Source organism: Periplaneta americana, chromosome 5 (genome assembly GCF_040183065.1).
Source record: "Periplaneta americana isolate PAMFEO1 chromosome 5, P.americana_PAMFEO1_priV1, whole genome shotgun sequence".
Lineage (NCBI taxonomy): Eukaryota > Metazoa > Arthropoda > Insecta > Blattodea > Blattidae > Periplaneta > Periplaneta americana.
Window position 1 is genome coordinate 34,334,063 of NC_091121.1, and position 16,600 is coordinate 34,350,662.

At 35.8% G+C, this 16,600-nt stretch overlaps 1 protein-coding gene across 1 annotated transcript in view; it reads right to left on the minus strand.

Annotated features, from left to right (window-relative positions):
- The window catches only part of LOC138699525 (neural cell adhesion molecule 2-like), a 1,056,814-nt gene that overhangs the window by 176,547 nt on the left and 863,667 nt on the right, over positions 1 to 16,600 (minus strand). Inside the window, exon 8 of the mRNA XM_069825483.1 lies at positions 12,275 to 12,434. Within this exon, the coding sequence (XP_069681584.1) occupies positions 12,275 to 12,434 (160 nt within the window). The remainder of the gene's footprint in view (positions 1 to 12,274; positions 12,435 to 16,600) is intronic.

A 16,600-nucleotide genomic window follows, 5' to 3' on the forward strand; every position in this document is an offset into this window, starting at 1 on the left:
AATTTGGATTCATAATATTTAATTTTCGTTTTTCGAATGATAAGAGTTAACATATTTCTATATGCTCTGTAGTAATTTTTTAGTTGTACGTTACTTGGATTCTTTTTAACTTTTAAAGCAAGTTTGTCTCTTGTACGAATAGAATTAATAATGCCGGCCGTGATCCAGGGTTTTATTTTCTTGGATTTATTAGAAATTTTCTGATTACTGTTTATAATAGTATGTTTATCTATATACTTTATGATTAAATTGTAGAAAATTTGAAAACAGGCATTGGCATCATTACAATTATAGACCGAGTCCCAGGTTTCTTTTAGAAAATCTGTAATCAAATCAGGATAATTAATTTTTTGCATATTTTGTGATGAGAGAGTAACAGACGGCCTGGAATTGTATTCATTGTTAGACATTTTTAATAAACTAAAAACAATATAGTGATCGGTAATAGCACTAGACAGAACGCCAGGTATGAAGCTATAATTATTTAACAAAAGTAATGTTTTAAAATTTCAGATTCATTTCCTCAAAAGTTCTTCGTTCTGAAACTCAACGCTTTTTTCACTTTAAGGCTAACAATGAGTTAAGATTTTCATTGTTTCACTTCATTCTGAATTTCAACAGTTCAGATTTATCAATAAGATAAACCCATTCAATAATATCCGTCTATCTTACATATGAATTTTTCCGCGACATACCGAAATCAAGGAGCCGTTTGAACAGTGGTATCGCGTTGGAGCATCCCACACGATCATTTTCCGCTTGAATGACAGCAGACAGGGATCCAACGTCAGTCGACATGAAAAATATATGTATTCTAGCATTTCTCCTTAGAATATTATGAATAAAAACTGAGTTAGGTATAATATTTATAACTTTACCCAATACATGTACATGATTTAAATTTTAAAAACATTAACGCTAATTTTATCTGTCATTCACAAGTTGAAATTTTACTGGAGCAGTGTCAGGTACAAAAATCGTGGCCCTGTGTTCGATATCCAGCAAAAAAGTGCGTACTTATTTCAACTATATACGAACTATCCTTGTGACCTACGTCCCTGTATATGCTTACGCTGTAAGCAGCGGCCATAAGCTGGGACTGCAAAAAAAACAACCTAATTCGTTTAATTTTCTGCATTTGATGAATGGTTAAAAATTTGAACAAATATTTTCAGCTGCTAAAACCGCAATTAATTATCAGGTTTAAAACATTTAAATAATTTGCACCACGGTTAAAATGGCAGTAGGCCCTCACGAAATATTTCCGAATAATTTAGACTTACTGAAAAATCCAAGCCATTCTAGAAATTAAATATGTTTTGTTTATGTCCAAAGATGGGCTGTAAATAATACAAAATCTAGATCGAGGATTTTCCGAACTGAGCACCTCCAGTCTTGCGGTATGGATTCTTCAGCAGTAATTACAAATAACGATTCTGTAGTCCAATCACTGAATATTTTATAGTGATGAACATATTCGATATCTGGGAGGAAAATTTTAATATTGACAGAGTCTTTGGTGAGGCGAAAGTAATTTTAAATTTTAGTTTCCGTTCCAACATATCTAAAAATTATCTATAATATACTATCTACCAAAAAGTAATTGGGCACTGTTTTTGCCCCTTTTGCCCATCTTGTTGCTATAACAGCAGCCACCCTGTCAGGCATGCTCTCCACTAGTTTGTGTAGGATATCCACTGGAATGCGTCGCTATTCCTCTTGCAACATGGCACTCAGTTGGACAATGCAAGTTGGCCCCATGTTTCGGCGGCTACTATGCAGTGGTATGCAGACAATAATGTTCACCAGTTGGGCTGGCCTGCACAGAATCCTGATCTCAATCCCATTGAGCACCTTTGGCACGAATTGAACCGGCGATTGTATTCTCGGGAGATGCGGCCAACTTCCAATTCGAACTGAGTGCCATGTTGCAAGAGGAATGGAGACGCATTCCAGTGGATATCCTACACAAACTAGTGGCGAGCATGTCTTAGGGAGGGTGGCTGCTGTTATAGCAACAAGAGTTTATACCACGAGTTTCTAAAGGGGCAAAAACAGTGCCCAATAAACGTTTCGGTAGATAGTGTATATACAGGGTGTTTCCGAAGTGGTGTTACAAACTTTCAGGGATGATGGCGAAGGGCACATGTATCAATTTGAGATTAGGAACCAAGGTCCGGAAATGACTGAGTCGAAAGTTATAAGCAAAAATAGTTGTGTGGAAATGGAATTGTAATTTGGCACCACGTGCCCTCCTTCCCTTAACTTTTGGAACAGTCGTTGAAAAATGGTATGGGCCGGATGTCTCCTACGTGGGTACTTGTACCGATACAATCTGTGAGCTTGTCTACTGTTCCCATTGTCTCAGCCGTAATCGAAAATCAGAACTGCTTATTCCGCTCTCGAGTACTCCTTCATTTCACTAGGACTGATGGACTGTACATTGCACACACTACTATACATTCAACTAGTGACAGTAACTCTGACAATACACGATCCGTCTCAGCTTCGAGCTCGGCTCTGACTGTTTCTCAGAGAGGAAAAGCGTGCTTCGATGTCCCTATTCCGCCAGTTGGAAATGACTAATCTATTTATCAAAAGGAAACATTTCTGGCCCATTCTTACTGTACAAAATATAGTCTTTTGATCCCATCTTCCGTAATATATTTGTATGAAACACATCTCATTCAACTCAATTTATATTAATCTTAGAATACAACATTTATAAACCCAACTTACAACATATTATTTTGTGATACACCCTGTGTTTTATTACACTTATTCACAGCTGACATTTTGTACAAATGTGTAAACATAATCTTCCAGAATTTATGATCTGTCAATAAAATTATATTTATTTTCTTCTGTACATAAAATTGACATAGCTCTAAGATTTGAATTCATCAATCTTCCAACGTTGGTATCCAATAAAAAAAATACGAGTTAGGAAAAATTCTGTGTCTATCATATATCATTTTAAGGTTTTCCATGGAAGGACGCCAGAAAAATGCTTGAATCCCTGCTTTGTCATGTGGAAGTTATTGATAAAAATCTTAACCAGTTTAAGAAGAGAAATAACACAACTGTTTCTTCTTCCCAGAAATTCAAACGAGAGTAGCTACTTAATATTTTAATTATATAACAATGTAGCTAAATCTCTTCTATGTCATCTTGAAAAAATGACGAACATCTATGTATTTACATAAATTTTGTTTGAATAATGTATGTCATGACATCTCATTTGAATCGTAAAGTCTTCCTGAACTGAAAGGTTTTCATCGTGTAGGAAATATTTACGCTTCGCTTCACACATAATGTTGTAAACATTCCTCCCTTACGTGTCAAAAAATTTATATCTTCTCAATAGTTGCTCTATAGTATTATTAATCAAAATGAATTATAACGTAAAATATATAGGAATAATATATTTAAGGTAATGGTATGTAATAAATTATTCGCTATAATTAGGTTTATTCTGTTGCTTTAGGCTATATGTTTCGTAATTAATTTCATTCCTGTTATGCATCCAAGCTTATTATTTTAATTTTTTTTTTTTTTTTTTTGCAATTCATTTTTAATTTTCAGAGAAGTCTATATTGTATCTTAAAAGTATTTTTTTCAGTCACTGACTTCACAGCATATGTTTAAGGTGCTACACCTTTACATTACATATTTAAAAGACGTATGAACGTTTTCGTTGGTCTACGCCAACATCATCAGATACGAAGTACTGATATTGCTGAAATGTACTTCGTATCTGATGATGTTGGCGTAGACCAACGAAAACGTTCATACGTCTTTTAAATATGTAATGTAAAGGTGTAGCACCTTAAACATATGCTGTGAAGTCAGTGACTGAAATAAATACTTTTAAGATATTATTATTTTAAATTCAAAGTTTTAAAAATAGTATTTTCTTATTGAAATAGGTATTTTCGTGTAATAAATTTTACTTGGGGACCATTTCCACTATAATTTTAAATTGATTTACATTAAATTTCTCAGTTACACAGGTCCACTTGCATATCTTCATCAATCTTCCGGCGATATCCAAGCAGAGATGAATGGCTTCTTGGCGTGATAATGCATCCGTTTGACAGAGATATACTGTACGTGTTTCCTAAGTTAGAGACAGAATAGAAGCGTGCCATAAAGGTCAGCAGACTATGCCGTAAGGTTAAAAATTCTACATGTAGGCCTACGTATATATAGTGTGTTCGACTTAAATGTATAACATTTCGTTGGGACAGCAATTGTTACCATATTAATTTAATCTGTTCACCATGCAATTGTACAGGGACATAATTTTATTTTTACTTCAAATTTTATTGTACCTGAATTTTTGTATGTACTTCACTCCCATCCCTTCTACTAATGAAGTTCCAACTGTCTTCCACACAGAACCAAGGTCGCATATAGTAGGCCTACTGAGTTAGTGAGTATAGTACGTTTCAGAAATATGTTCGCATTTTCCAGTGGCGAAAGAGCTTTCAATATTGAATCATATTTTCGCACAGGTACTGTCGTCCGATTGCCTACGTCGCATCCCGATTTCCCCCACCTACTTTTACTCGCCCCTCTGTAAAGCTAATGGCTGGGCTGTCCTGGCTCTTTTCCGAAAACATTAATTTCTGTTCTCATATTATACAACTGTTTAAAATAACTTAAATAAAAGGGCCTCGTTAAGTAATTAACTGTCACGTGATTTCCCCTCTTTCTATGATCCTGCGACATAACTACTTGAACGGACAGTAGATAGCATGTCTGAGTAATTTTATCTTTTCGAATCGGGCAGAAGTGAAGATTGAATTTACAGTACGTAAGGTACTCTTTTATAGACTAGGTACAGAATTAGTTCAGCATGAGTTACTAGTACGAAGGACGAAACTAGTAATTGGAATTAGATGCAATAGTCTATAGTGCGATAATATGCACAAAAAAAACTGAAGCCTGTATCGAGATGAACGGCCACCATTTTTAAAAATGTGTTTGAATATCCATATTATGATTATTTTTCAATTTAACTTAATTCTCTACATTGTACGCTAATGTGCTGTAGACAGTGTAATATACACTCAATTCGTGAGTAAAAACACTTATTGTTAAAAATGTACTGTATTTCGATTAAACAAAAGCCTAATTAAAATTATCGAACTCAAACTTGCGACATTTCCTAGTTTACGTGAGTGGACGAACTATTTTTCTCCCCTCCTGTACCTAGTAAAGTGATTTGTTTGTATTTTACGTCAGTATCATCGAACTCCGTTCGTGGAAGGGGTAGCAAACAGTGTTTTCTGTTTTCAACCGTTAATCAAAAGGTATAGCCAGATTAATATAAAAATATTAGTAAAAATAAAATAATGTCCCCGTACTTCAACCTGCAGATAACCACTAGTGAAGTGAAAAAGTTTAGTTAGTTGAATTATATTAAATGATATCACAATAAATCCCACTCACAAGTAAAAGATAAGTTCAACGACTGATGACTAAGGTTCGGATAAAGTAGCTGTATCAGGATAGGCTGTATAGGATAGGGCCTTGACTTGCTTCAGAATACTTAAACACTACCCCCTTCCACTATAGTCCGTCCCAGAAATCAGAAAGACGAAATAAGACCTGTGCGCAAGTGGTATGTGGGAGGGTTAGGACCAATAACTGCTCTTGGGGGAGGCATTGTTGAACGAAACTACCAATCCCTTGCAGAGAAGGGATCATTTCTATCTAAACACTCTACCACAGTGATGTCAACTGATGCCCATAGGAGCAAGCGCGCGCTTTAGAGCCCAGGAGAGCCTGAGCGCTTTACAGCGGAAAGGAAAGGGACAGACGAAAGAGGTAGTATATGCTGCTTGGTCGAGCTATATACAGGGATGGCCAGCACTGATTCAATGGATAAAGGGAAGAGAACTTGTTAAATCTGTATCCATGTTAATTTTTAGATTTTTCTGAGAAGTATAAGTGCATTATAAGAATGTAAGTTTTAATTTTAATGCTCATTTTTCACAAGTTTGCTTTTTAATTCAAAAGGAATATTTTCTCAACTTTTTTACAGAAAAGTGAAATTTTCAGATATGTTTATTTAGTAGCTTTACAGGTGCTAAAACAATGTTTTCGTAAATCTAATATATAGTAAATACGTATTACTGAAGATAGTGTATTAAAATGTTTGAAAATATTCGCATGGAAAATGTTTGTAAGGAAATGAATTAACAAAGCAAATACTGTTACATCACAAACGAAACATATGTGCATGTATGTTGGTAAAACGTCAGCTCTATAGCTTCAGCAGATTTCGAGATAATTTAATTTCTGATAACAGAAAGTTGCGCACCAATATCACCTAAAAGCATAATGCGATAAGAGTTTTATTATGTAATATTAGTTACAGTTAAAACATATACCTAGGCAACTTTGCTTTGTACTATAATATTGTTTTGATTACTTTTATAAGGCTTAAGATACCATCAATATCAATGTCAATTTGTCATGTCATATTCAGTGTCTTTCTTTGGGATAACACTTACTTTACAGTATAGTTGTAGTTATTATGGAAGTTTTGTGAATATTCCTTCTTTACTCTTTATTATGTTATTAACGTTTAAAACACAACTGCAATATTAGGCTAAGAAATAGGTGTTAGTACTTTTGTTTTACAGACAATATAGAAAATAACAAACAGAAAGAAGCCATATCAAAATAACGACATAAAATTTCACGTTCCGTTTGAAGTTTGTGCACCACTGTTTTCTTAATCCAACAGGCTGCTTATTCCTTCTACCATATCTAGCACTTGATGCCCGCCCACGACGTCAAGGTCAGAAAAATGCACTTGCTTTGACATCACTGCTCTACCACGAGCACCTTACCCCTTAGCGGTCTCGAGCTGATGCTGCCCGCAATACACTCAGGCACAGATAAATTCCGCCTCCATGTGCAGACTATAACTAAAACTCTACCTGCTGGGAAGGACGCTGGCCTTCCCCTAGCTAAAACATCATGAATGGACAGTACTGTCATTGCAAGTTATCTTGAACCTTACATCCCCTAAGTCTGTCTTTGGAACTGCTCGGTACGGCATGTCCTCATCAACGTAACGACACGGCAAGGATGCCCCTCCCTCGGGTAACGTGGCTCTTTTCAGAAAACGTTGGTTCTTTTACCTTACGGCTCTCTACTGTAAAAGAACTTGGTTCAATACAGACATCATCTTCTCTAGATACTCCGGTTTTGAGAGGAGAACATAGTTTCGTAGCAAGCTTTAATTAACCTGTAATAAGTAAGCATTTAAATATAATCGTGTGAACACTCCTCTCTCATCCGGGCTGGGGATCGGCAATGAAGGAGTTACTACAGCTACTTCTATACATTATATAGGCCTGCATGACTTACACCTTCAGCTAATAAGTACATATTCTTATAACAATATTTTACAGGCGTATTATTTGAATTTACATTAATTTACAATTATACACAATCCATATCCCTATCATTGCTGCCATCATCGCTTGTTCCAAAATTAATTATTTCGCCAATGGCATCATCCATTCGGAATTATCTTCTTAATCGTAGGTACTACTTTCTGAACACGATATAATTCTTCGATTGTATCCCGAATAACATGTTGATCAAAGTCGTCCACTTCAACTTTACACAAGTCTAATTCTGGAATGAAATAATATGTTTAGTAGATCTATAAGAAAATAATAACTTGCAACAGTAATTCATTATGTCGCTCTCAATAACACACTATTGTACATCACTATTATAGCAATAATTTCTAAACATTACATACCTATTCTTTCCCGGAGTAGTGTGAGGTTCATTCGGTTGTAATTCAATATTATTTTTAATTCTCTTCACGGAACTAATACTTCTGCCAGAGTATTTAGCCGCTCTTTCATATTCCTTAGCAAGAGGTTCCAGCAAATATTTGTTTAATTTTTCATCCTCGCAAATCTTAATATTATTATATTTGCGATAATTTCTCTTTCTGGGCTATGGACAACAGCATTACTTTTTCTCCGCTGTGGTGTGATTTCACCATAATTACTACCCTGTGGTTGCTGCTCCATGTTAACACTACTGGTACGCAGTGAAGGAAATAGTTCTATGTTTCTTGACAAGAGATTATGCTGCGGAGCATGCGCAAACAACTCAGTTGGCTCCACCCACATTACGCGCTTCCTTCCCTCTGCCCCTCTGAGCCCGCTCAGAAGGTTCAAGATAACTTGCAATAACAGTACAGCCGATAGGAACTGAATATACGTTGTCACTAGGTTCGTTTCAACAACAGTCAGGAACTGTCCGTAACTATAGTGAGCATGCGCAGTAGAGAAAAAGCGTTCCAACACACTCCAAACCAGTTCTGAACCGGAAACATGTACTGCAGTCGGGCGTTCCAACAAACTTTTGACACGAGTCCGGAACGGTCAGAAGTAGTCAGCAGATTGAGGCATGTACAGATAAGTGCGTTTCTCGCGCATGCGCATAGGCTCACCAACGTCGCCTGGATACTGAAGAAAGACACGATCGACTGCTCATGTCAATGGGATTAAGATGGAAAGTGATAGTGCAGACGAATAATAAAACTAGAGATGTAAGAGTAGTTTAACCTCTTCAGGCCTGATGTACATTATAGTGTACACTGTTTATTTTTTCTTTTTTGGAATGTCTTCGATCTTTTAAATATTTTGAAAAATTCAGTGTGATAGAAATGGAGAATATTATTTTTGAAACATTTCCATAACAGAATTAAAAATAAAATTTAAAATTTTGGGGCACCAGGGGTCAAAATTGTCCCCAAATGTTTATTTTCTGTGAAGACTTGATTTGGGAATTTTGGATCCCCAGAATGATTGTGACTAGTTTTTTTTTTTTTTTTAATTTTGTTTTATATAAATTCAGGTCTAAAGGGATTGAATTTTATCCAAAATGAAAGAGAATGAAAATTAGTTGATTATTGAAATACAGTGAAACCTGCCTTTGCGGTCACTTCATTTAAACGGCCACCTGGCCAAAAGGCCAATTTTCTCAGGATCCAATTGGATTTTCCATAAGATCAATACACATTCTCTCTTCATTTAGCGGCCACCTCATGCACCGGCCAGCAGCCGGGGTCTATTTGGATTGGAACCTGACTATAATAGTCACTGTCCAACAAAAAATCTTTTCACGGATACTGTCTGATCTATTTTTTCGATGGTTAGAGGACAGGAAGCAATATCATGAGGACAATAGCTAAGTGTACAACAGTACACCCTCCATATCTTGGGGTTAGTTGGTTACTGTTTTATGACTCTTTTGTCACTTTCCACTCCGACCCTCCAAAGCTATAAATTCTTACTCGTTTTTAGAGGATTGAAACACGGACTTTTTCTATCGAAAATGTCACATTATGTTTTAGGTTCAGTAGTTAACCATTCAAATGTTTCAGTTTTTTTTTTTTTCCTCTTTCTACCTTTCTCTGTTTGGAACAGCTTCTATGATTTTTTTTCTTTTCATTCAGTTGATTCAGAGGAACTGTGAAGTTAATTTGAGAGAGAAATCATATCTAACAATAAATCTAGTTGCAAGAATGGAAATAGCTGACATTAATATGCACGATTGTTGTATGCGCACAGTAGTAAAAAGTCAATGTAATTCAGTATTTTCATGCTGATTGACAAAAACCGCAACCTTAATCAAGCGGTCACCTGATAAAACGGTCATTTTACAAGATAACTTCAGATGGCCGCTTTAGACAGGTTTCACTGTAGTTAATTACAATTTCAACATTCAACGTGCATTAAAATTGTAATAAATAACGTTCATAAACTAATAATAAAAAAACTACTTTTAGATGAGAGTCCCCCATTACACGACATCGAATTAGTGGAATTCTTGTCTTCCGTATTTGTTGTTATCGTTCTATAGAAAATTATCGAAATTATATTTTCTGCAATTTGAATTAGCTGCGAAATGATAATAATTAAGCAGCCCGTTTTTAGCAAAGATGATCACAGTTATAGCATCTCTGGATTTACTACACGATGATCCGAAAAAGCGTTCCAACATCATACAGTTCTGTTTCAATCTCGTAGCAGATACCGAATCAGCGCATGCGCATAATATGATCCATGGTTCGTACATGAACCGCTTGTTGGAATGTCGGCTGGTGAACACGCGACAACTAGTTAATGTTTGTAAAGAAAATCTTACTAGATTGACATAACGTAGACCAGCCGTGGCGAAAATATGACTCACGAGCACATTGTGGCTCGCAATGATAGCTGTGCATTTCTATTACTTCCTGCCTTCCCAACCCCCACCCTCTCACTCACTGGAATCAACCACCCTCTCACTCACTGGAATCAAACTCCGTTCCATTTGCTTATTTGTTTCTGACCTGCGAGTGGCGTATCGTCCAATATTTCTCTCGAAACCAATGTACCTCTACAAAAACGAAAGTTTCAAGGAGGATGGGAGGACGCATTTTTTTGCAACCAATATGATTAGAATATTAAATGTATGATTTGTTCACAAGTATTACGAGGAAACGGTTGTATAATACTGTATAAAATAGAATTATACTACATGATACTATGAAACATTAAAAGGTGAAGTATTATTATTATTATTATTATTATTATTATTATTATTATTATCTCTGTACGTCGATCCTTTTCCAGCAGATGTACGAATAATGCAGTTAGATCTTCAATTCAAACTCACAGATTTACAATGTGATGTTAAATGAAAGCTAGATGTGAGGACTTGACAAATGTTGAACTTTTCAAATCTTTGCTAAAACATAAACATCCGAAGCTTCGTTCTTTCACTTGCTCTGTTGAAGCCATGTTCGCTACAACTTATGTTTGTGAAAAATTATTTAAACAATGAAAATAGTAAAAACCAAATTTAGATCACGACTGACAGACGAATACCTTCGTGATCAACTACGACCGCCAGTAATGGAAACTCTGCCGCAGAGACATTCTGAAGACAATTAATAGGTTGTGATAATGTCTCTTATGCCTTTTTTACTCATTTCTTTCTTCGTTACACGTACTAAACACTAGTTTGTAACCTTGTACTGTATAAAACTATAGTTAAGTGCTTGACGTAAGGAAAATGAAATCCGTTAATAAGTCAGACAGTCGCTTCACTTCCCCTTCGGATGTCCGCCTCCCTCCATAGGTGCTATGAACGTTGCAGGTTACACAGTGGCTCGGCGCACGATTACATTTTCGCCATCGCTGACGTAGACCATTGATAACTTTTTAATTTGTGTAAAATACCTCTTTAGCTCTAATTAATTCATCCCGTAATATTAGTTTGTGCGAGATCGTGCGTATTTGCTTCTTTTCCGCACAGAACCAATGTGAAATACCACATTCAATATTCCCAACGTAGCACACATAACAATTTCCCTCTTCTTACCGCTTAAGCGCGACATTCATTTTACTGCTTTAGGCTTTTAATATATTATTTTTTTTAGAGACGTTTAACATAGTAATAATTATAAAATGGAAACTTACCACTGCAATTTCACCTAAATTGCAATGTTAATTATTGTTTTTAAATATTTGCAAAAATTAAGTAAAGTCTACTACTCCACGAAACTTATTGCATTCCTGATACAAGTAACATTAAGGAAGCCGTGAAAAAATCAACAAGATTCCAGATGCCGATGTTATTACTGCAATATGTTATATAAATAATACTGTTAAAATATTAAAATGAAAAATAAATCATTACATAATCTTACCGTTTGTTTTAAGTTCGCATTTATAGACTGGGGAAAAAAAAGACAGACGTATATCACGACCTGCTGGAGTATAGTAAACACAGAAAACATTTTACAGCAACAATGTTGAAGAAAGATATTTTGGTTTTCCGAAGTTGCCGTCATTAAACAGAAACCAAGATGGAGATTTCATTGCAACTAATTAGAAATTCGTCTTTCAGGTATGTAATAAACGTTCTTCGCACAAAATAAAGTACGATACACGAGCGGTATGTTTGTTTTCATGTTCTCGGAAATTAAAAAAGCTCAACTACGTATCGCTTTTTCAATCTTTTCCTCGACCATGAAAACGTCAACATACCGCTCTTGTAACGCATATTACTATTACGTAACATTTCGTCGTGCACACTGCAAATGATTATTACGTTGTAAGACGAAAGTAATAAATTACTTTCTGAAACTAAGAGAATAATAGACAGCAGCAGTATGGGACGTTGGTAAGCTAGAGCATTTGTATAACAGGACAAAACAGCAAAGAGTTGTACTCACATTTGACCCTGAGGTTGACAGGCTCGCTGGCGGTCTCCCCTCTGGAATTGGCTGCAAGGCACGTGTAGCGGCCGCCGTTGTGTCGGGTCACTCCCTGCAGAACCAGACTCTGCGTGCTCAGGATCACTCCGGAGGACATGTTCTGGGTAACCAGGGCACCCTGCAGAAAATTACTTGTTTATAGAGATGGGTAAAAAATAACACAACAGTTATTTTGGAACTGTTCCAGTCTCGGAACTGTTGCAAAAATCAACAGTAGGTCGGAACCTCCTGTTCCGAAATAACAGTGTTTCGACTCGGAGCTGCTCACTTGCCCAGCTGTTGCGGGCTCGCAGTACCGCGTTGCACAAGGTATGTTCCGACTCCGAGATAACAGTCGGAATGTCGGAGCTCGTTCCGATGAACCAATGACAGCTGCGGTTACACTGTTCTCGTTGTTCTTTATGTTGTACTTGGAACTTCGTTCGATGAAGTTGGTACTTGAAACTCTCACGTGGTTGGAGGGGGACGTATGGAAATTGAAATCCTTGCGGTGGCGCGAACTTTAATATCAACAATTGGAAGACTAGCCAATCATCTGTAACGTTATACTAAGTATTTAATAATCTGTAATATTCATTCCTATTTAATTCCGCGGGGAATTGTTAATTCCCGCTTTATAGTTTATTTCACCATTCAGATGTGCGTCGTTGTAATATTAGTTGTTAGATGGTGTGTTAATTTAGTAATTTAGTAATGAATTCTGTCCGCATGCACAGCAATTTTCCAAAATCGATTCGAATGTGCATTGCAGTGCCATCTATAGAGAAGAATGTATACTATGTCATGCCAATGAGTGCTCCAGTGTGAGCTGCATGGTGAAGAGGGAGGGTACTGTACCGTTCGTTTGAACGACTCCTCAAAAGGAACAAGAGTCAAAGAGAAGGCACGTATCAATGAACGACTCCGACTCATCACCACTGGTCACTGTTATTTCGGAACTGTTATTTGGAACATAGTATTTTTTCGGAACCGGAACCGTCGGAACTGTTCCGGGAAAAGAACAACTTCGCCCATCACTACTTGTTTATCACATGCTTGTAGTCTCTCAAAGGAACAAATTACAGTAAGACCTCGATATAACATTCCCGAAAGGACTGAATGGAACGCGCGTTATGACCTGGGAAACGCAATAAGTCAGAAATGGAATTTTCTTAAATACGTGCTTTCAAAATATAACACTTATGCCCACGTGCATCAACATCGGTTAGTGTAACCACCGGTTAAAATTACCACCTAACCCCTGGTTAAGCATTTTTAAGGTGCAGCTACATCGGTTAGGACTTAAATAGAAGGTTAACCACGGTAATCTCTAACGGACCATATTAATAAGAATAATAATGATTTAATTTAGCTGGCACAGTTAAGGCCGTAAGGCCTTCTCTTCCACTCAACCAGCAAAAGTATACATACATATGTATGAACTTAAAAAGAATTCGACAATTTAATTTAGATAAGAGCTACATGTATACAAGAGTTATTTACGAATTAAACAACAATATACTATGAACTATTAATTAAACACTGAAATACAAACTATGTAGAAGAAGTAAGCTAAAATACATAGAATGTTAATATATTCAAATAATGTTAGATAATAGAAAGAGATTATTATAAGACAATTTTGAAAATACAGCACTATCAGGATGCATGTCTAAAGAAAGGAGTAACAATGTAGACAGTGATAGTTTAGGTTAGTATGATTGGAGTGAAATACTAAGAAGGTTATCTTTTAAGCTGTTTTTAAAAGTGTTTATTGTCTTGCAACCCCTAATACTATGTGACAGGGAATTCCATTGTCGCGAGGTGGATACTGTAAAAGATGATGAATAACGAGATGTTCTGTGTAGGGGTAATACTTAACGCGCCACAGATAAGTGATCTGGTATTTACGTCGTGGTTAGAGTATAGATAAGAGAAACGAGACGAAAGGTAATTTGGTGTTCAAGTGTACAAAATTCGAAAGAGTAAAGACAAAGAGTGTAAAGTTCTACGTTCTTTAAGTCGGAGCCACGAAAGACTTGCGAAGGACGGTGATATGTGATCATATCGTCGGATGTTGCATACGTATCTGACGCACATATTCTGAACTCGCTGTAACTTGACTCACAGTTTAGAACTTAGGTCACTTAACAAAACGTCACAATAATCGAAGTGCGGCATTACTACGGTTTGTACTAGGGTAAGTTTTAGTTGCTGGAGCAAGACGTTTCTCAAGCGACTCAAACAGTGAATGGAGGAACAGATTTTTTTTATCGTTTCTTTAAGTTGAAAACTCCACTTTCGGTTATTATCGAAAAAGAAGCCAAGATTTTTTCGACAGTTGAATAAGGGATTCGAGCAGTTAAAAAAATAACCAGCGTTTAGTAGGCAAAGTAAAATAACTTAGAAAGCATGATGGAAATATTCAGATTGTCAATTAATATACAGGGACATCACTTTATTTTTACCAACATTTTTAACATTAACCTGGCTATACTCGGAAACACTGTTGCCCCCTTCCATTACAGGAGTTTGGTGTTACTAGTGCAATATGTAAACAAATCATTTGACTAGGTATAAGAGGAGAGAAAAGTAGTGTATCCATTTATGTTGTAGGGAAATACGATATTGCGATTTTCAGTTTGATCATCACTTTTACGGAATTTATCAAAATACAGTAGAGTAGTAACATTTTTTTGTTCGAAAACTCAACTTTTCAGGCGGCTATGTTCGTTATGTAATGTCTACTTTATTTAGCATATTAATTATTGATGTTATCATACAATATAGAGAGTGCATTTAAATTGAGGGGGTCATAAGTAAAGGGCTGTAAGTGCACTTAAGTTACTTTTGAGAAAATGGGGTTTAAATATTTAAGCTTTCGTAAAATCGGTGAAATTTTTTATTTAAATTTTAATGTGTGATGCGATTAAAATATCCCTTTGCCACTAAAATTTTAGATACTTTTGCTTACACTGGATGCACTTAACTCATGTTATTACAAATGTCAGTAGCATTCCTTTGCTTCTAGCCACCTCAATTAAAAAAAAAAGATAATCTGAATTTTTAAACAAGTTGCTGAAAATGGTTGCCGTTCATTACAATGCAGGCTTCAATTCAGTACGCATATTATTAAAAACATTTTGAAGCATATTATCTGAAATTGAATTTATCGTTTCTTGAATATAATTTTTAATACGATATTATTAATACAGGTTCTTTCTTCTATAGAAAACGCAATCATATTTATGAAACACACTATACACTGCAGTGTTTACTTCACTGCTTGAAGACTTCGAATGCAACAGCGGCCGTAAGTTTGTGTGTCTGACGGGAGCAAGGACATTAGTGAAGGGTTGAGAGTGAAGTACATTCAGAAATGCAGGTACAATAAAAATGCAAGTAAAAATAAAATGATGTCCCTGTAGATAAACACAATATAATATTGTTACTCAGTCAAATGACAAATCAATGTAAATAATGACATATTATATGGCCATTAAGTTTTATATACATGAATCACAAATTGCAAACGTTTTCGCCCATTCAGGCATCTTCAGGCACAATTATACAACATCTCAATATCAAGCTGTGTAGCCATTACATTGGTGGTAGACAAACTGTTTTAGATTAATGACACATAATTCATCACTCATTGGACTCTACTGAACAAGAGTTCCACAGAATATTATGAAGTTTAATTACAACACTACGTGGTTTTTAACATTATTTTAATTTATGACTTGTAATATTACATTTTAATTATGGAAATGTTTTGTACATCATTAATCTTAAACAGTTTATCTACCACCAATGTAATGGCTACACAGCTTGATATTGAGATATTGTATAATTGTGCCTGAAGATGCCTGAATGGGCGAAAACGTTTGCAATTTGTAATTCATGTATGTAAAACTTAATGGCCATATAAGTCATTATTTACATTGATTTGTCATTTGACTGAGTAACAAATATTATATTGTGTTTATCTAAAGTAAAATAAACTAGCAGCCAGATCCACAGGTGATTATTTCGAAGACTATTATTATTGTACAATACTTGAATTACTTGGATAGAGATGATGGTGAGCGAAGTTTCTTCAGTGCAAAGAGAGAATTCTTATAAGGAATTAGGTGACAGAAAATTTCAGGACGGATTTCGTTTATCAATATCTACAGTGCCACAGAAATAACAGTTGCATTTCTTCTATGGACCGGCTGCTTATATTACGATTCTATGCAACTGACATTTACTGCATTTTAAAATAGAACACTCGAGTACGCCTATCTCTACGTCACTGGCTGA